The sequence below is a fragment of the Astyanax mexicanus genome, chromosome 8 (genome assembly GCF_023375975.1).
Source record: "Astyanax mexicanus isolate ESR-SI-001 chromosome 8, AstMex3_surface, whole genome shotgun sequence".
Lineage (NCBI taxonomy): Eukaryota > Metazoa > Chordata > Actinopteri > Characiformes > Acestrorhamphidae > Astyanax > Astyanax mexicanus.
This window is the reverse complement of record NC_064415.1, coordinates 51339740-51361776: the sequence shown is the minus strand read 5'-3', so window position 1 is coordinate 51361776 and position 22037 is coordinate 51339740. Positions and strand designations below refer to the sequence as shown.

Sequence of the window (22037 nt, the reverse complement as noted above, 5' to 3'; positions counted from 1 at the left end):
ACAGGGTGGCGCTAATCAAGTAAATAGGGTAAACCTGTGGTAAAGAACATTGGTTGACAAATTCTGTGAAACTGACAAAAATAAATATACAATTCCTGGTATTTAGTATATAAAGGAGTATTTTATCATTTTCAGTACCACAGATGCAGTGAAGTATGATAGAAAATTTTCTTATATATTTCTGATATATCGAGTGCCGCAGAATCACAGTATCGTGATATCATCGTTATTGTCGGCAACATATCTTAATAATATCGTATCGTGATATTCCCTGGAAGTCCCATGCCTATTGATCATACTGGTTGAAGAGCTTGGCTAGCCAAACCATGATATATTGGAAATGTAAAAAAAACATTGATAACTTAATGTATCACATCATTTTGTTTTGCAATACTGTATTGATAAATCAATTATTAGTTAATGTGTAAAGATTATTATAACATTTTGTGATATACTGATACTACATATCATACTACCAAGTTCTTGTTAATACACAAACCTACTGTATATTGTTGCTGGCCAATGAAAACCAAAAAAAAAAAAAAAGTGTGTTCATTTCAGATAATTTTGGAGAATTGTTACTGATCCATTTATCAAGAAATTTTGACACAGTAAAAGAGAGTTTGTTCAAATTATTTAAAAAAACTACAAATTGACAGAAAATGGAAACACCTGTTTTTCATTGGACAGAGACGATATGCTGGTCAAGAGATAAACTACCTGATCAACCAGTTGAACAAGTTTCACCAGTTTGACGTCAAAAACGATCAAATGTACTGTACCAGTCAAAGGTTTGGACACACCTTCTCATTCAATGTTTTTCTTAATTTCTTTCTTTATTTTATTTTCAACATTGTGTATTAATATTAAAAACATGAAAACAATTAAAGGATGCACATGGAATTATGCAGTAAACATTAAAAAAAAGTGTTTGTCCTCCATCTGACCAATCCCCTGATCTAAACCTGATCAACTGAGATTTGGGATGAGCTGGAGCTTCACAGTGTGAAGGAACTCCTTCAAGATGCTGAGAAAACTATTCCAGGTGACTCTACCTCATGAAGAGCCTGCAGATCTGTCATCAAAGATAAATGTGGCTACTTCACATTAAAATAAAAAAAATCATAAAAGAAAGAAAAACTCGTTGAATGAGGAGAGGTGTGTCCAAACTTGTCAGTGTCTGTTTCTGTACACAACAGTAAGGACACGTCACACTAGAGGTCATTTGCCCACAGCCAAACCTATAAGAAAAACTTCCCACAGTCATTGTAAACACAGCACAAAAAATAAGGAAATAAGTGTTTGGTATATTATTTCTTTGTAATAACAAAGCTACTTGGCATAAATCTTATATCATCGGAAAGCCTGTTAATTTCTCTTTTAAATGGAGCCACATTTGTATGGAATGTGCATATGTGGGATGAACAGTAGAGATGAGTTTATGGGTTGCGCCTTATTGCAGCTTATTCAACCACTGACTCATTTAGTGACGATCTTTTTGAGGTGCCCACTTCGCTGCCTGTCTCTAACATCTTCCATGGTATGGAACTTGGACTTCAGTTTGGAGATACTGGTACTTGGCATTGGCAGAGAAGATGTGGCACACGCAGCTAGCTCTACTGCTTATTCCCCACATGCAAGTTCCTTTCAAATATGGCTGTATTTAAAGGGGAAATCAAAGGAGAAATCCAGTGTGAAATGGACTTAATATGTAGTAAAACATGATAACGAGAAGAAACTTCGGTCGAATAGAACACCTCTGTTCAACGCCAGCATTCTGAAATACAGGCTGGCAATTCTAGTAATAGGGGGATAATGTTGCTCATGCAAAGAAATCATATTTTTACACCATTTACAAGCTCAAAGCAGCTCCACACTTTATTGGTAGGGTCACAAGTTGTTTAAAAAGAAACCCATGCAAGTGCTTGGAAATGCATGAATATTATAACAAAATTTTCAGCTGGAATTCAATTTGCAATCTGTTCTCCTATCCTACCTATTTATTTATACTCATCAGACAACTTATCGTGACTTAATTTCAAAAAGACGGCAGCGACTGAGAACTACCTCAATGTACTGTGTGTATATAAAGTGTTTTTTTTTCTGTGCACTTTCAAAGTTCTCAAGTGCCTCATACTAAATGTCAGGGTCCTCAGAATTCTACCAGTGAAGTGTGAAGTGACTTTGGCTATGTTCACATTACCAGGCCGGAGTGACTCAAATCAGATTTTTTTGCTCAATGTGACTCAGATCTGTTTTTTTTTATGGCTGTTGAAATGTGTCAAAACCCATTTTTTTAAAATCAGATTTAAGTCACTTTCATATGTGGTCCTAAATCGGATACGTATCTGATCCATGAACATGGGACATAAACGTGAATGGTCAAATCAAAATTCATGCGTCATTTTGCTTTTACGCATGCATTATGTGCTTCTCTCTCGTACCCACACGGCATCTCTTGGCACAGCTGTGCAGCTATAGCTGCAAAAACAGCAAAAGCAAACCGCCTGGCCTTTTTTCACCTCCTCGACCTGAGCATGAACTTCAGACCAGCTGTTTACTCTCAACTCCAGCAAACGATGGTCCACATATGAGCTGCTAATGCATTTATTTAGCTTTATAAAGCTACCAGTTGTCCCTTAAATATGACGTTTTTTTTGTTGTTGGTGAAGAAGGTGATGTTTATACATGTATCACTGTGCGCATGTGAGGCGTTTCAAGGACAGATTCGTTCACATTACACACAGACACAGCTCACTTACATTTGTGAATGTGAACTGTCAAGCCAAATCCGATTTGAGCAAAAAATCGGATTTGAGCAATGTGGCTTGTAATGTGGGCGAAGCCTTTAAGTTTGTTAATGTAGTAAAAAATAGGGATTTCTTTTGCAAGGCTGTTGGGAGCATCAGAGAAAAAGGCTGTATTTCAAAATGCTTGGGGCTATTTGACAAAAGTTCATACTCGTTATCATGTTTCACTACACTCCAAATCCATTTCACACCTAATTTCTTCTTTAAAAGCATTTTAGCATTGTTCCACTAAAGAAATAATCAGATAAACACAAATAAGTGCAAATAAATGAGTTGCTGCACAATGTGGTTCCATATAAGGTTACACCATGTGACCACTATTGTCATCATCATCCTGAAGCCCCCTGCGTACCAGTTCTCCAGTTCTACCAGATTAGAGCTTTATTCAGGCAGCTGGAATAGCTCTGGCTGAGAAACATCTCCCAGTTCAGCCCAGTAAAGAGGTGAAGAGAGGGACACAGCGCTCCAGTAATCCAGGTGATTCCCAACTTCACACAGCCTGGCTCTGCTGGACTGGATGGGGCTCCCGGATGAAGGAAGTTGCGCTGTTGACGGACGTTGAGGGAGTATCGCCACTTCAAGCTGGGGGGATTTGATTAAACTACAGCTTACTAAATCGATGACATTTGGTACAACGGTGTCAGTGGACAGTTTTGGACATATACTAGCGGGAACCATAAGGTAGGATGATTAAATTAAGCTAAAATTGACGTTTGATTTAAAATATCCGTTCCACCTTAAATGGTGCAGCAGTTACGTTCTGACGCCCCAGGCTGCCTCAGGCGCCAGAACGTAACTGCTGCACCATTTAAGGTGGAACGGATAATTCAAACGAAACCTCGAAAAAGCAGCAAAAATGACCGGTTAACGAAATGTACACATAAGAAAAATCAAACCAGTGTGAATCTTTATCTGCTTAAAAGCGACTTATTTGAGTTTACTCACCAATATCCTCCATGTATCGCTAGTAAGCCTGTTGCTGTGAAATTGCGATGGGCGATTACTAGCTAGCTAGCTTGGTAAGCTAACTGTTAGCTAAGATAGCTAGCTGTCTTAGCTAAGCTAACGCTAGCTAAGCTATTAGCTGTGTTCATAATTTATCTAGCAAAGTTACACTGCTTAATAAATAGTTTTAATAGTTTAATAGTTTTGCTCCTATTTTGCATCGTTTCTCCACAAATTTAGACTCTGTAGCCTTTAAATATGTAGGATACTTAGCCCATATTTAGCACAGCTGTCTAGTTTTAGGCTCTACCTGTGCAGGTAAACTAACCTAAAATAGCTAACGTTAGTTAGTTAACTAGGTTAGCTAGCTTGCTAGTTAGCTCAGCTATCAGGGGAGGATTTGCTCTGCCATCAATGCTAACTTATAAATATGACATGCAGTAGTTTTTTTAGGTTATCTTGTGATAAAATGTTCTGTAGTTCTGAGGGCATTCAAGAACAAAGTAGCCCACCTGGAAGGGACAATATGGCTCGTTCCCACGAGCACAGGTGTATAGTAATGTAAACTAGCTAAGCTAACTCACTTAACTTATACAGCTCTGAAAAAAATTAAGAAAGTTTCTAAATAAATTTCTCTTATTTTGTCATTTATAGGTATATGCTTGAGTAAAATGAACATTGTTGTTTTATTCTGTAAACTATGAACAATATTTCTTCCAAATTCCAAAAAAAAAAAAAAAGAAATTCATTAGTTATTTAGAGCATTTATTTGCAGAAAATGAGAAATGGCTGAAATAAAAAAAATATGCAGAGTTTTCAAACCTAAAACAATGCAAAGAAAGCAAGTTCATATTCATAAAGATTTAAAAGTTCAGAAATCAATATTTGGTGGAATAACCCTGGTTTTTAATCACAGTTTAATCACACACATATATAAACTCAAGAATACACTACTGCAACAAAATTAATAATAAAGTTTATTTTCTGATATTATTGCATACAATATGAAAATGGCACACCCCTAATTGAGAGATACCCTTTTCTAAAAGCCATAATGACGTAATATATTGTGTTATATTAAATAGGGCTGCAACCATTTGTGGCAAAAATGTCATGATACTAATAATGCACTATATTTATATTGTGTGCGTAAAATATGGCTCCCCCTTAGCCACAATACTAAAAGTCTTTCTATGCACTGTGTCCTCAATCTGGTAACCCACATGAGCTTCGGGGCGAGTGGGCAGGGCAGATCCATCTCTCCACTGCTTTAGGCATTTCATGCAAGCTCGTTCTCATTTAGCACTTAGTATTTGTTCCTTTAACACTTTATTTTTATTGTTAAAAGATGGAAAACTTCCAACCACTTTAACAACTTTACAGATATCTTACTGGGGTGGTGAATGGAACTAGGTAGGTAAATGTCAGAAGAAATAATGCAACTGAAAAGACTCAAAGTGTTTGGGTTGATGATTATGAAAGGTGAGAAGAAGCAAATTTTAAACCTTTAAGTACCCTAGACTCTTCAAATCCCAACTATCCCAACAATCAGAAAACATGGGCGGAATCTGAAACATGACAAGACAAGACAATTATATTCACCTTACTTAGATGGAATGTGGCCTCATACAGACATGTAGTGATCTTGTATACAGGGGGATTTAAGACAGGAAGGGAGGCAGGAAAGCTCCCAGTCATGTCTGAATAAAAGTTTATTGTTCTTTCCTTTTACATTTTTGGACAAAAATGCTACTAGCTGACCACCAAGTGGTTCAATGGATTGAGGTGATTTTCTGGATTATGCTGCTTGCCATCAGCAGCCGGAGTCCGAGAGAGAGCACAGGTGGCCTTGCTATCTCTGAGTGGGTAGATGGCGCTCTCTACCCTAATCACCTCTAGGGTGATTCTGGCTGGGACAGGCAATGACAACCCACCTAACTGCTTATATCTGGCCTTTTAATTGAGACAACATGGCCTCCTCTAAGCAGCTGTCTAGCACTCTGAACATTAAAATAACTGATGCCCACAAAGCAAGAGGAGACTGTAAGTAATGAATTGAAAATACAGATTTATTTAGAAGGCATGGTGCAGAATTTCACATGTACAGAACTTCTTTCCAGCTGTTAAACATTGGCAGGTGGTGGAACAATATGTAATGCTGTTCTTTGTTGAGAAATTAACTTGCTACCAATTGCATACTGCATACCAATACCATAAGGTATATCGTGGATGTCCAATGAAAAACAAGTATCTCAATTTTGTTTACAACATAATTTGAAGAGACAAACTGTCCCTCAAGCTGTGCTGAAAGCTTGATGAATGGACCAATAGAAATACTTAAAAATGACCTGAAATAAACCCTTTTTACATTGACTTCCATTGAAAGTTTAGAAGGTTTTTTCTCTCTCCTGTAAAGTTGCTGTTTTGGAGATTCTTGTTTTTCATTGGACAGCAACCGTATGCTATATACCAAATTTAGTAGTGATCTTTGGCAGGAAGGTACACTGCATATTATACAAATCCATTCAAAATTGTTTAGAAGCAATAAGGCATTGCTGTTACATTTATCTTGCTGTTGTATTAACTTGCATCTTCATGAAATCATTTTAAAACTGCAGCGCATAATTCTATCTCTTGTCTTTATCTCTCTCTCTCATCCCCAGACATGTCTCCATCAGTATGCCTGCAGGAGATGATTCGGGTAATCCGAGGTGCTCGGACACAGGGAGAGGAGAGGGGGGTCATTCAGAGAGAATGCGCTGCCATCCGGGCACAGTTTCGCCAAGCTGACAATGGAGGGCGCTCTCACAACCTAGCTAAGCTCCTGTATGTGCACATGCTGGGCTACCCTGCACACTTTGGGCAGGTAATATGTCTTTATATGTCTTTCTTTTGTAGATTTATTAGGCTGAACCGTTTTTGAATTTTAATGGCAGAATTAGACCTGCCACAGTGACTTTAAAATCAGACTGTTTATAAATGGTTAATAATGCACATTAGTGGTCAATAAGTAGGTGCTTTTAAAACCATTAATACACAGTTACAACACACAACTAGAGAGAGCAACGATGGCCTCAGGTCTTTCTGGGTACTGATATTACTTTCTTTTCCATCAGTCAGCATTAAACCTGTCATGTTAACATATTTGTAAATAAGTTTAACCATTTAACTTCTACATTTAATTTTTTTAACTAGTAATGTAGTATACATTAGCATAATTAATGACTAAAAACTGTATATTCTGTAGTATTCACTGTTCACTATTTGGTAAATAAAAACTCTGTTGCCCTGTCTATTTATGGGTTGTTATAGTCAATTTATAACCTTTTATAATAGTAGTCTTATTTTAAAATGAAACCAAGATTTCTTTGAAATTCTAAATTGCTATATAACATACAGTACCAGTCAAAAGTTTGAACACACCTTAAATTCTGTGTTTTTTCATTATTTAAACTTTTTCTAAATTGTAGATTCATCTAAAGTCATCTAAACTATAAAAAAATATAAAACATACATAACTATTTACTAACTAAAATTGTGCTAGTTTTTGTCTATAGCATGTATTAAAAACACAAGAATTTTTACAAGAAATCATGTCATGGTATTAATTAGACCCTTTGTGTAAGGCTGGGCAATATTTAAAGACTTTTTCACAATACACAGTATTTATTGTTTTATTTTCAATGGCATTAGTAGCAGCAAATTCTTAAAAAAACAGTTTCAATACTACAGTGAGTTTTATTCAAAATGTACTGCACATCGTCTAGTTAAAAAGCACTAACTACACTCTGTAATAAAATGTGCAGAGTGTGCAAAATGTGCAAACGAAATACAAAGTATTTTCAGAGATTCATGCAATTTACATCAATAGCAACGATGTCACGGTATGATAAAATATTGTCATATTGCCCAACTCTACCTCTGTTTATTTAAGATTGGGATATAATACATTTTACTGGGCCATTATAATCTTTCTCTGGCAGATATCAAGCACCACAAATTTTATAACTTTGCTTTATATGACAGTTATGTCATGTGATGTGACTACTATGCTTGCCCACATTGTGGTGATGATGCTAAAATAATCCATTGTGCAGCCCTATCCTCCATAATCTCAGCATGTTTAATGTATTTTGCTTAAAACAGCTTGAATGCTGTGTGACTGATGGCAGTGCTGTGCAGCTTATCTGATTTAAAAGCACCATTTAAATCCAAGAGACCTAGCAGCCACTGCACACATATAGAAATAAATGGCACAGGACTGATTTCACTGCAGCATTTTAAAATAACCAAGCACTGAATATAACATATAAGAAGGTTACACCTGAAACTGGGCAGTAATTCAAGATGAGTAATTGTGTTGCAAAATGTTTCAAAATTAAAAATGTGATTTTATACATAATTACACCATCCTACACTGACTAATGTTCATTACAGGGAGCATTACTAAATCTGCAAATTCTTTTTTTTCAATGAATATACTGTATTTTTTATTTTTTTTTGCACCGAATTATAAGGCACATATCAATGAATGTCTATTTTCTGACAATGTCTGTTTTTTATAAAAAAGGTGCACCCAATTATAAGGCATAATATGCAACACTAGTAAGGAACAGGGGTGTCGCCATGTTTTCTTTCTAATTAAGCCGGTCTCGCTGCTGGGTACTTCGCTAAGCTAAGTAAACAAAACTGTAAAAGAAAAACATTTTCTTTTAAAGTCAGTTGGGCACTGGATGTTAATCTACTAGGGGTGTCACGATTCTCTAAATCCTCGATTCGATTTTATTTCCGATTTGAGGGTCACGATTCGATTCAATTCTCGATTTTCTTTTTTATTATATATTTACATTTTATTATTTTATGCCTCATAAAATTTTAATAATATATTATTTATTATTATTATTATTATTATTATTATTATTATTATTATTTATTAATATATATATGGTAATGCCATCTAGTGACTTTTTTGGTAGCAACAGTGTGCACTATTAAAACTGCAACGTGCAAAATAAAATAAAAAAAATAAAAAAATAGGAACAATTAAAGCCTTAACAAACTGAACTCTATCCTACTATAACAGTTAAACATGAAAAATAAGACTCGGTCCCTGAGAATTACAAGTTTTTTTCTTTAAGAAAGATATATTATTAACTTTATCTGAGAGAAAGATGTTTTTTTAATTCAATGGAAAGCAACAGGTGTAGTCAATCATAAGTTTAAGATTTTTAATCCACCTGACTGTGATCTATAGTCAGTGTTCTCAAGTCACACTGACACACGCATTTCAGCGAGTTCACACGCTCTCACCTGCGCGCACCCACCCCTCCGTCAGATACAGATACAAAACCTGCGCGCCCAACCCCCCCCCCCCCCCCCTCCCCCGTTGGACAGATAAAAAAACAGTGATCACACTCCCGCCGACACTCAAAACTTGAGAGCCCTTTCTTTAATTCTATAAGTCCGTTTTCAGTTTCTCCTCCGTGGCTGAAAGGCAGCTGTTCTCTGCCTCTCACACAGCAGAACTGAGGGCGGGCTCTCTCTATTTACATGAATAGGATGCGCTGTGTTGGTGCTGCCCCATTTGCGTAGCGCGCTGCGCCATTTGCGTAGCGCGCGCGGGCGGGATCGTCGATTCTCGTTTTGACTTCGATACTCGAGACCATGACCTCATTTCGATCGATTTCGATAAAATATCGAGATCGTGACACCCCTATAATCTACACAGATTTCTCTCCTGAAAACTGTTTTTGTGAGTAAAGCACTTCCGTTTATTTACAGTAAGCTTAGATTTAAAGATTTCCACTAAGGAAGTAAACACTGCCAAACAGCGGTATACTGAGAAGCCCTGCGTGCTCTGGTAAGCCAGGGTGGTATTAGCTAGCGGTTCATCCCACTTAGTTTTTCCACAGAAAATTCACAGGCAACAGTCCGATATACCTGCCTCTGAACAGCGAAAGAGCTAGTGCTTAATGCGGTTAGTGGCTTATGCTAATGCTGCTCCAGCAGTAATAGCTGGGGTGGGCAGCAGGCTACAGGATGATAATACTCACTCTGAACGGCGAAAGAGCTAACGCTTTGTGGATAATGTTAATACTGCTCCAGCCTTGGTGCTGGAGAACTAAACTGAAACTCCTGTATAACTCTGTGCTTCAGCAAAGTGGCTTTACTGCTTCTTACAACCTGACTGGTAAAATTTATATATAAGACGCTCCGGATTATAAGGCCCACTGACGATTTTTGGGAAAATTAAGTGCTCCTTATGGTGCATTTTGGTCATTGTCTGCAGTTTTCTGTGGCTTCTTATTGTTCATATTGATATTGGAAATCTACTGTATTAACATAAATTAAGAACCATATTGTGTGATTGTGAATTTTGGACATATTCTACAACAGTAATCACACCCAAAATTCAAAGTAGGAGAAGCTAGGCTAATGTTGCTAACTTGTGCTTGTTTTGTTTTTCTCACTCTATGGCATTAACTCCGATGTCCTCCTCAGATGGAATGTGTTCGCCTGATAGCGAGTTCCAAATACAGTGAGAAGCGTATCGGTTACCTGGGGGCCATGATGCTTCTGGACGAGAAGCAGGACGCCAGCTTACTCATCACCAACTCCATCAAAAAGTAACGTCCTCTTCCTCGTTCTCTTTTTATCTGATCAGTATGATATTTTGCTCTCATCATCATGGCACATTACAGATTAACTGCTCAATCATTTTTTGAATGCCGTAAATCGTTTTTTTCTTAGCAAGGAGAGACTGTTAGTGTGTGTTATTTTATTTGTGTTTTTAGGATTTTACAGTAATATAATATTCTGATGGCTGAATATTCTCAATAATCTAAAAAAAAAAAAAATAAGTTAATTGTTCTATGAAAGGGTTTAATAGCATTATTATGCCACTGTCAATAATGTTACATATAATAAAGTTTGTCACAATTACGTCTGGGAAAACATATCGTCTAAACAGAAACAATAATCCCGATTAGATAGGATGATGGACAATTATACAACATAAAATACCAGTCAAAAGTGGACACACCTTCAGTGTGTTTCTTTATTTTTTTTTTATTTTCTACATTGTAGCTTAATATTAAATACATATAAAAAAAAAAAACTATTTCAAGACGATGAGAAAACTATTCCAGGTGACTCTCCCTCATGAAGACACCGAGATTAAAATACCAAGAGTGTGCAGATCTGTCCTCAAAGATGAATATTGCTATTTAAAAAAATCTAAAATATAAAACATATTGTGGTTTATTTAACACTTTTTGTGTATTGGATAATTCCACAGATGTTCCTGAATAGCTTTAATGTCTTTAATATTAAATATACAATAAAAGAGGTGTGTCCAGACTTTTTCTCTCTGGTTCTGTTTAAAAAGTTAATTTCCCATATTTCTCTGTCCTTTCTGTAGTGATCTGTCTCACAGCAGTCAGCATGTGCAGTCCCTGGCTCTGTGCACTCTGGCCTGCATGGGCTCTGCAGAGATGTGTCGAGACCTAGCACCTGAGATTGAACGTCTCCTAAAGGCCTCCAATTCCTACATCAAAAAGAAGGTTTGTACTATGGCTAAACACAATTATAGTTATGGTTTTATTTAAAAAAAATATTATTTAAATTTATTGACATTGCTGAAATGTTTTTATTAATTAAAAAATAAAGCATTATACGGGACATGTTTTTCACATGTGTTTCAAGACAAGGTAAAAGATACAGCGATTAGACTAAGGTGGTAGAGTAATATTAGTGCTGGGAGGTTAATCAAATTAATTTAATTAAAGAAATGACTGTTTTAATCGGGACTGGAAGTTTGATCTGTTGCATTGATTTTTATATTTTTTCCTTAACTGAAATATAAGGAAGTTATTATTGCTCTGTGTTCAGTATAAAGGGAGGTGTCTCTGAAGGGGGCTGATTGCATTTTTTTTAAATGCTACTTTAAACTTTTGGGGATTTTCTTTGGTTTAATACAATTTGTATTGTGCTTGTGAAACACATGTGAAAAAAAATGTTTGTTGCTTTTTAGGCATATGTAAAATAATGTAAAGTTATGTAAAGTTCTAAAAATAAAATTAGAGAATGTAATCGAGATTTGCTTATATATTTGCAGAGTTTAGAGATTCTGCAAGATTCTTTTTTTTTTTTTTTTTTGCAATCAAGCCCAGTTGTAGGTAATATTATTGGATTTTAAACAAATATGACTTAAGGAACAGAGCATCATAGAGTTCTTGCAAGTATTATTGTGCAGTTACCAGCATAGCAATGACAAAAATGCTTCTCACTCTTTCACAATCAGTAAATATCACAGTAATTTGAAGCTGCTACTTTAAGGTACAATTGTACATAATGTTGCTTTAATTAAAGTTATTTAAAGAAAACAACCCTTTTAATGAACAATTTTAATTTAACTGTTTTAGTTGGCTAATAGTATTTAGTTGGCTATTGCAGTAATGACAGTTATCATAATGAATCCATCATATTAATGATGATTCTGATTTTGTTTCTGTAGGCTGCCTTATGTGCTGTCCATATTGTGAGGAAAATCCCTGAGCTTGGTGAGATGTTCACCCCCTCAGCGCACTCCCTGCTCTCTGAGAAGAACCACGGTTAGTCCTTTCTTATTGTTTTAAACTCTGACACTCTGTATCTCCACTATCTCTCTCATGTGTTTTGTTCCATATTTAAAGGGTAACAAAACCCCCTGATTTTTACTGACTCCACCCTCAGCTCAGATTTGAAAAATGCAAAAAAATTGGAAGGTATAGTTTGGGAGGGGCACTGGGTGATGTATGGGTTTAGAGGGAGAGCTGATTGGCTGAGCTGCAGCAGCAGCAGTTTGCATCTGATAGCGGTGAGACGCAGATGGTTGTACGTCAGCAGGGGGTTGTGTTATTGATTGATTGATCTGCATATTGTGATGTGTCTACGCACCAAAGTACACAGGCACATAATCCTACCCTATAGCACAGTTAAACCTGGGCGCTGCAGAGGCAGAAATTACCATAGTAAAAGTTTTTTTTTAAGCTAAGGAAAGGTTTATTAATGTAGGATCATAAGTAGGACTGGTATGTTTCATTACTTACATTTCAGCTATTAATGGAAAAAAATATGGTTTAGAATTTAGTGGCTCTTTTAAGAAATCGGCGGTAGTTTTAAGGCATTGTCCTGTACTGAAAAAGACAGAGCTTGTTTATTTTTATAAACATGATTATTTAAAAGTAAATTAGTCCTTAAATGTGTTTTTGTCCAGGAGGAACAATGAATAATTTATGGTGTAAAACCTCTAAGGTCAAGTCTCAATTCTGTACCATAATGCCCCTGTAAGGAACTCCAGTTATCAGTATGCCATGTGGTAAATAACAATACCTGATAGGTTTTGCCCTTATTTTCACTGAATCCTCGGAATCTGTAAATAAATAATGATAATAAATAATTCATAGTACAAACAGGTCAACACTGCTGTGTGTTAAAAAGATGAATAAATGCAGTTTGACTACTAGAGGTGCAGTGTCTCGTACCTCTTGGTCTGGTACAAGTTCAGCACATTAAAAAAGAGTATATATATAGATCCAGAGCTTTTTTTTTTTTTTTTAAATTTAAACAGACAGTTGTGGGAGTTACAGATTGTTCCACCTGGAGCGGTAAAGTTCTGGAAAAACAAAATAGACCACGTAATCATGATCTTTTTCCTTTTACCAAATTGAAAACCTATAATAGAGGAAACCTATAATAATCAAGAGGAAGGTGGATGATAACAAGTCATCAAACCAAACTGAACTGCATAAATTTTTGCACCAGGAGTAAAGGCATAAATTTATCCAAAAGCAGTGTGTAAGACTGGTGAAGGAGAACATACCAAGATGCATGAAATCTGTGATTAAAAACCAGGGTTATTCCACTGAATATTGATTTCTGAACTTTTAAAACTTTATGAAAATGAACTTTTTTTGCATTAATTGAGGTCTGAGAGTTCTGCATCTTTTTTGTTGCTTCAGCCATTTCTCATTTTCTGCCAATAAATGGTCTAAATGCCAATATTTTAATTTGGAATTTGGGAGAAATGCCTGTAGTTTATAGAATAAAACAGCCATGTTAATTTTACTCAAACAATTACCTTTAAATAGCAAAATCAGAGAAACTGGTCTTATTTTTTTTCCAGAGCTGTTTTTTTTTTCAGTCTTTTCAAATCCAAAAGTGAGAACAGTGAGTGATAAAGGATAAAGAGAGATAAAAATGAGTATATGAGTAATTCTCTCTACATGCAGCAGCAAGAGTGAGAAATGAGCGTGAGGGTGGAAGGATGGTTGTGGAAAGCTAGTTGTTTCGCTGGATGTACTATATATTCTTCGTGCAATACGCATACCATTACGCCACTGATGACTCTTAAACTGTAACACTATTTAAAAAAACACAAGCGGCTCAAACTGAACTACACAGCCAATGAAGCCTCCCAGCTGCTGCAGAGGACAAATGTTGCTTTTCTGTGTTTCATGTCTGACATTTCCTGTTTTTGAGCTTCCATGTAGCAATTGGCATTTCTTGCTCCTGGGCTTCCATTACAGCAGGGTGTCCAAAATACTAGGTATTTTAGAAATAGAATGAAGGTTGGCCCGCTGTTAAGCAGGTTTTTATAATGTGAGATTCAAAGTTTGAACGCTAGGTCTCAGAAACGGGCAAAAGAGTCTAAAAGCGGAGAGGATGCTCGTTTCTAGCGCAGAAATCGGGCCAAAGAGTATAAAAGCGGAGGAGTGCGCAGTTTTAGTGCAGAAAAAGGGCAAATTAGTCTAAAAGTTGCCGTAATTAAGAAGTTTAATATTAAGAGACATCATGAAATGAAACATCAATTTGAAAAATCTTAGTTTACACAACACTGTCAAAGATAGATAAAGATAGTAAGTCAAGTAAAATGGTGTGTAAATGAAAGTAATCAGGACAAAAGTATTATTTAAAGTGGTATATTTCATTATTTGTTTTATTACAGAGTGTGGCCCGTGACTTCAAATATATTTCTCCTTCTGGCCCCCAACAAAAACAGGACTTTAATACTGTAAGGACACCCCTGCCTTACAGTATTAAAGTGTACATAGTGCTTTGAGGCTCCCCTAAAGAACATGTTTTTCTGAACAAACTAAAAGATAAAAGTCGCTAAAAGTGGAAGTAATATTACAGTATTTTACATACATGTGTCTTGGTTTAGCACATAGATGAGTATAGCTGGGTCGGGCGCCCCCTGCTGTTCGGTTGCAGAAAGCTGTGTAACCCATCCCCATGGGTTTTAATGGCAAAACAGAAACTTTCAATCACGTTTTTTTTTTCCCCCAATATACTGTAATTCTACCTTCGTTATTTAAAAGCAACAGCTAGTGTGACCTCTGCTTATATTGTTACATTTTTATATCCCCACAGAATTCGTTTTTTTTTTTTTTTTTTATAAACGTTATTCAGCTCTATTCAAAAAGGTGTGGTTATTGGTGTGTAAAAGGGCTGGGTTACGCCTAGCCGGGGTGGGACCAATGACTGTATGGGCGGGACCATAGATTGTGTATAGCTCTGTGGAGGCAGCCCTAACTGGGGTGGATTTATTTAAATGAGTAGGCTATCTCTCCACAGTCTTTCTCCCTCCTCTGGTCTCTACTGGTTTCAGGATCGCCAACATGGCGGAAGATTTTGGCTTCATTTTCATTGATAAATGGGAACAGCGACAGGGCGTCCATCTTTTTTTACAGTCTCTGGTTTAGCAGTATTACACATTTCTTGATAAAGATATCCTACCAGCTCTCTTCTTTAAAGTTACATAGTACAGTTAGCAGTGCTCCGAGCCTGGAGTTGAATGTTAGCTTGTTTAGATGCAGCCTTTTAGATGACCCCGTTTTGACAACTGTGTATCCTTTAACAACCCAACGCTAACACTCTTCGTGTCCTCTGGGTATTCTATTCCACTTAAAAGCCTAAATAGCAACTCTTTGTCATGCCCTTGCCATTTTAAGATGTCTTCCTTCTTCTCTCTGCAGGAGTTTTGCATGGCGCTGTGATTTTGATTACAGAGCTGTGTGAACGTAATCCTGACAACCTCAAACAGTTCCGTAAGGTAATGAAGACGCATGATTATTTTAATACAGGCTATTAAAGCAATAAATGTTAATGTACAGTATCCAGCGAACATGAGTAAACCCCTCACATTTCTGGAAGTATTTTATTATATCTTTTCATAGGACAACACTCTAGAAATTATAGCTTTGAGTAGTCAGTGTACAGCTTGTATAGCAGTATAGATATACTGTCCTCTGAAACTAGTATAAGGACACAACCATTTTATGTCTACACAGCAATACAGTCCATAACTTGTAGTCCTTTAATAAACTAACATTGGTCTGTGGTGCTTTTGTGGGGTGCTTTTTGCTATAATTTTTCATTCTGTCTCACAGTCTGTTCCTGAGCTGGTCCAGATAATGAAGAATTTGGTTACGTCAGGTTATTCTCCAGAGCACAACGTAGCTGGTATCAGTGACCCCTTCCTGCAGGTCAGTCTGTCACTCTGCATCACATGAGACTTTATTAGTGAGCCGTTAATCACCATTATTCTTTTTTTTTTTTTAAGAGCCATATAAATTGTATAAAGCTGAAACCTGTATCAGTGTTTCTTGGGGGCACTTAACTCAAAACTTAACTCTAAACACAAATTGTAATCAACCATCCAAACAATACAACAACCAGTGTAGCCTATGAATTGATTAATGAGCTCAAGTTTCCTCTGGCTATTTTGCTACTAAAGAGTTTTTAAGCATTGTTACATGTAGAGCTGGGTATCGTTTTAAAATACTTGGTACCAGTACGGTACCTTGAATTTAATACCGATAACAAAACGGTACTTTTTTCAAAACCTTTTTGTAAATTGCAACCTGTCTCTCTCCATGTTTGTAGCATTTAATGCAAAGTTTAAGTAGTACCAAGACATTTCAGTTGATGCCTTTTTGGTATCGGATTTCAATACCCAGTCCTAGTCACATGATGTGTAAAATCACAATCACAATAAAAAACATTTCACTTACTCAGACTAATATTGACATATCTAGTTTAATAATCAGTTAGCTTTGATGATCAAAGATATAAGCCACTAGCTTTGATGTTAAATTGCTGAGATATGCAAGACTGATCGACACACTTAAATTTGTTATGTTTTCAAACGTCACATTATCATAGTGGAAGTCCTTGGCATGTTACAGTTACTAAAGCTACAAGAAAAACTGGGTAAACAGGAAAATCTGTTAGAAATAGCACACTGATCGTGCTTAAAATTTTGAAAATAACCTTTAATCTGTAAGATTGGAGATTAGTTAATCTAATTACATAAAACAATAATTTAATTGGTATTGCTCCTGGGCTTCACCTGCCCTAAAGTACTCACCTTTCACATGCAGTTTTGGACAAAGTTGTTACAAAATGTTAAAGTTTTCCCTATCAATTTCCTGTTGACTCTGCGTGAAATATATAATGCAGTTACCAGCAAACAAGTAGCAGTGATAGAGTTACAATTCTACATGTTACCGTCAGGGGAGCGTCAACATGATTTTGTAGCTGTTTCTAATGTTCACAGTTGTCCACGTGCATAAATATTTTTAAAGTAATTAAAAGCTTTGAGCGTTTATTATTTGATATATTTAAAATCTTGTTTTATTCTTACACTTGTTCTTTTTGATTTGGCATATTCTTGTCATATTTTTGAGTGAAGAAGAAATACTATCTTGTTGCTTTGTTTTTATATTGAAATGGTCATTTAGCTCTGAAGCTGTTCTTAATCTGTTTCCTTTTTTTTTTTTTGACTTAGGTCCGTATTCTCAGGTTACTGAGGATTCTGGGTCGCAACAATGATGCAGCAAGTGATGCTATGAATGACCTTCTGGCGCAGGTATACTCTACTTCCAAATCAATTAGAACAGGGGTGTCACAATTTGTCTACAAAAGTTAGGTGTAACTGTAGATTTCATTTCCATTCCATTCTATACACTCTATATATGGTCTATATACTCTATATATGGTCAAACGTATTGGGACATACCTCCTAATCATTGAATTCAGGTGTTTTTATTAGGTCCCATCACTACGGGTGTATAATATATGGCCATGCAAACTGGAATTAGAGCATAGCATTATACGTAAATATTAGTGGTGTTAGTCGATAAAAAAATTTCATCTGATTAATCACAACAGAATCTGTGATTAACTGTGAGTAATCACACTAGTTTTTATTAAGTTGCAGGTTTTTATAGTGGATATTTAAATGTAAATAAAAAAATGACTGTAAGAAATGTAAAATGCAATTATATTTATATTAGGGGTGTTAATTAAAATACTAGTATATACATGTATGTTCGAGGGGAGATGAAACCAACATGAGGCGCTGGAATAACGAGTTGTATTAGGACCGTGATGTCGTGCACACTAAAGATATTGAACATCGTGTCAGTGTTAAGTATTATTGTGTTCTTGTGGTACAGGTAGCCACTAACACGGACAGCAGTAAGACTGCAGGCAGTGCGGTGCTGTATGAAACAGTGCTCACCATCATGGACATCAGATCAGAGAGCGGACTCAGGGTACGCTATTATCATCATCTCACACTTATGTAACCCCTTTTAGATACCAGATTAACCTTTTCCTTTAATGCTGTAGATCTTCCCGTTTCACATATTTGTAGTCTGCTGTTGTCAGAACAGTGCCAGGTGCAGCAGATTCACAACTACCTGTAAAATCACCCTGTTTCATGTAATTACAGAATAATAGTGTTAGGATACGATTAAAGTCATGGAGTTTAAGAGGCTTCCCCTCTGAGCTAATCACAGTCCACACATTGCCAGCTTGAGTTCATAGGAATGAATTAAAAGCGTAAATATGTTTAATATTCACGATTCAACATTCAGTAGTGTGGAGGGAACTCCAGGTCTTTCTGATGGAGCACAGTTTTAATTTCATTGGTGAAAGATAAGCTGGGTTTATAGGGAGATAGGGAGTGTTTTTACTGTCTAATTTTTACAGATTACTATAACCATGTTTCCTTGTTTTTGACAGGTTCTTGCTGTGAATATTTTGGGGAGGTTTCTTTTAAATAATGACAGGAATATCCGGTAAGTCTTTCCATATGATCACAGCTCATTATGGGATGATTTAGAGATGTCTAAATGCAATCAGATTTTTTTATATGTACTAGTGCATCTCAAAATATAGAATATCATTGAATATTTTATTTCAGTAAATCAGTTCAAAAAGTAACTATAGGTTTATATAGGATCTCCGGTGGATTTGGCGTTTTGCAGAGACTCTAAGACTAGGTCAGTGGCTAAACTGCACTTAGCAGGGCAGTACACGTCATGACACTGACATTGTAAAGACGGATCACCGGAGAACTTTTTTTTTTTTTTAAACAAAACAACAGTTCACATGGCATTCATTAATACTAGACAACTAGACATTTTAAAATGAATGAGACAACTTTGGAATACATTTTTAAAGCTCTCTATTAAATAATATTACCATTTTTAAATATTTGAACTTTCCTGAGATTCTATAAAAGACTCCAGTCTGCCAGGCCTAAACAACACTACACTCTCCACTACTCTACTACTTACTGATGGTCCGTGATGGTTTGGAGAGTCATGTCATCTGCTGGTGTTGATCCACTGTGATCCACGCTTCCCTCTGCTGACAACTTTAACGGAGACGCAGATTTCATTTTCCAGCAGGACTCGGCACACTGCCAAAAGTACCAGTTAGTCTTGTATAATATTCTATTTTTTTCTGAGACACTGATTTTTGGGTTTTCATTGGGTGTAAGCCATAATCATCAACAGTAAAATAAATAAACGCTTAAAATAGATCACTCTGTGTGTAATACATCTATTTTGAACTGAATTACTGAAATAAAGTAACTTCAATTATATTCAAATTATTTTGTAAAAATGCACCTTTTCACCACCTCTATCTGTTCATCCTGCTCTAACAGAGGTTTTATTAAAGGTCACAAAACATCTTAACTGCTACAGTGCTGTAAGTTTCCCTGTGGGAACAGACAGGCTCGACTCGCTGTTTCTGTTAGCACGTCACGCTCTGGTCTCAGCCTCTGTTCATCGGCGCCGAGGGATCCGATTACCTTCTGATTTTATCAGCCTGTGTGGGTCAGCCGGAGGCGTGGTGCAGGAGCAGTCAGGCTTAGCAGGCCTATCTGCTTTCAGCAGCTGATGCCTTTCAGATGCCATTTCATTGACTGTTGACCTTGACTCTAGACACTGGATGCTGGAGGTTTAAAGGAATATTACAGTGTTTTCAGCCTAATGCATTTTAAATTAATAAGTATAATACAGCATGTGGGATCATTTCATTTGTGATGAGGCTGCAAATTTGATACAGATGTTGAGCAATCCTATTAATACAGAGGAGCAAATGAAGTCCCTCATGATTAAAGCATTAGCTTGGGGCTAACCTGTGAATTTATGTTTACCTCATTGGTTCTTAGCAAGAGTGTTGCGAGTTTTTTATTTATATCACTGGTGTCAATTGATTGAAAATAAGCTTTTAACAATCGGTATTTAAACGGAAATAAAAGTATTTCGAATGAAATTATATTACTGTAAGTGATGCAAGTCCTCTTAAATTTTTTTTGTATTAATCACAAACAATATTCTGTGATTAATCATGTCTAAAACTATAACTAAATTTTTTTAAATACTTGTTTTTCTGTGCGGAGAAAAAATAGTGTAGTGTAATTTAGGCCTGGCAGAGTAGAGTCTTTTATAGAATCTCAGGATAGTTTAAATATTTTAAAATAGTAATAATAGTGAATGGAGAGGTTTAAAGGTTTTATTTCATAGTTTTTTTTTTCATTAATTTTAAAATGTCTAGTTGTGGTCTCTAGTATTAATGAATGCCATGTGAGCTGTTTTTTTTTGTTGTTGTTTTTTGTTTTTTTGTAAAAAAAAAAAGAAAAAGAAAAAAAAAGTGCTCAGATGATCCGGTGAACAGTCTTTACAATGTCAATGTCATAACGTGTGATACCCTACTAAGTGCAGTTCAGCCACTGACCTAGTCTTAGAGTCTCTGTAAAATGCCAAATCCACCGGAGATCCTATATAAACCTAGTTACTTACACAAAGGTGCGTACTCCAGGTCCAGAGAGTTTAACTAGTGTAAAAAGAACTGTTCTAAAAATACATCTCAGTATCTCAACTGTATCATTAGAGTACTTGTAGCTAAGTTGCCTCTTCCTTAATCAGTGTAAATATTATAGTAACTTGTATAGTAAAAAGTAGTGCTGGACGATATGACCCTAAATGAAAATATCTTGATTTATTAAACATTTTATCTGTATTATATTCAATGAATTATCATTTTAATGAATGATTATTTTAATGAATCACAGATAAAGCATTTCTATTACTGAATATTATTAACATGTATTAAAAGAAAGCAAACTAATCGTCATAGGCAGAGTTAAGTTGGTTAGAGGTTTTGAATGGTGGTTTCAATTCATTTTCCATTAATTACCCAGACCTAGTAGAAAATGTTTAAAATATAAATCTAGTTCTGTAACAGTGCTGTATCTGTTCTGAAGTGTGAATTGATTCTATGTTTAAGCAGGCAATTTAGAAAACGCACTAAAATATAGACAATGTGAGCTTCCTGGAACCTGCAGTTCTTTTAAAGTGACAGTAGCCTATTTATTTTGACCGTAAACAATTGCCATTATTCTACAAATTACAAATCCATGCTTTAAAATTAACATTTATTTCCAGTTATCAAACTCCAAATTGAACTGAATTGAAAGGAATTATTACAGCTCATGTTATTCTGTCTTACCACTGAGAAACCAGTCTGAATGGATTTCTACAGTTCCTAGGATAATAATGCACTTTAAGACACATTCATTCAGGCAGTTATGAAAATCACTTTGTGAATTATTACATACACGTCGCATTGTATTGTCAGTAACCACAGTTTTGCTTTTAGTACATTTTAACATTTTTAATTTAGTACATGTTTCGGAGACCATAGTATTGTATTGTATTGACTGTAATCTTGTGGCCAGTTATATTAATATTAATATTTTGTTTTATACAATTGTATTATAGTGTTGTATCTCCAAAACAACAAACAAAAATGGAGATAATTTTTTTTTACTGGAAAATGATATGATATGCTTTTTTCAAAAGAAAATTTTAACACCAGCCGTTAATATAAGGAACATATCTAGGACTCATCATTACACAATTATGATGTCTCATTAGC

The 22037-nt window shown here is 35.8% G+C and overlaps 1 protein-coding gene across 1 annotated transcript in view; it reads left to right on the top strand.

The window, feature by feature from the left end:
* The first annotated feature begins 3130 nt into the window (after positions 1-3130).
* Positions 3131-22037, top strand: part of ap1g2 (adaptor related protein complex 1 subunit gamma 2) — a 32946-nt gene continuing 14039 nt past the window's right edge. The window contains exons 1-10 of the mRNA XM_022677938.2: positions 3131-3491; positions 6419-6621; positions 10257-10381; positions 11176-11317; positions 12271-12367; positions 15773-15849; positions 16187-16282; positions 17587-17667; positions 18257-18355; positions 18828-18883. Coding sequence (XP_022533659.1) covers positions 6421-6621; positions 10257-10381; positions 11176-11317; positions 12271-12367; positions 15773-15849; positions 16187-16282; positions 17587-17667; positions 18257-18355; positions 18828-18883 — 974 coding nt within the window. The 5' untranslated portion in view covers positions 3131-3491; positions 6419-6420. The remainder of the gene's footprint in view (positions 3492-6418; positions 6622-10256; positions 10382-11175; positions 11318-12270; positions 12368-15772; positions 15850-16186; positions 16283-17586; positions 17668-18256; positions 18356-18827; positions 18884-22037) is intronic.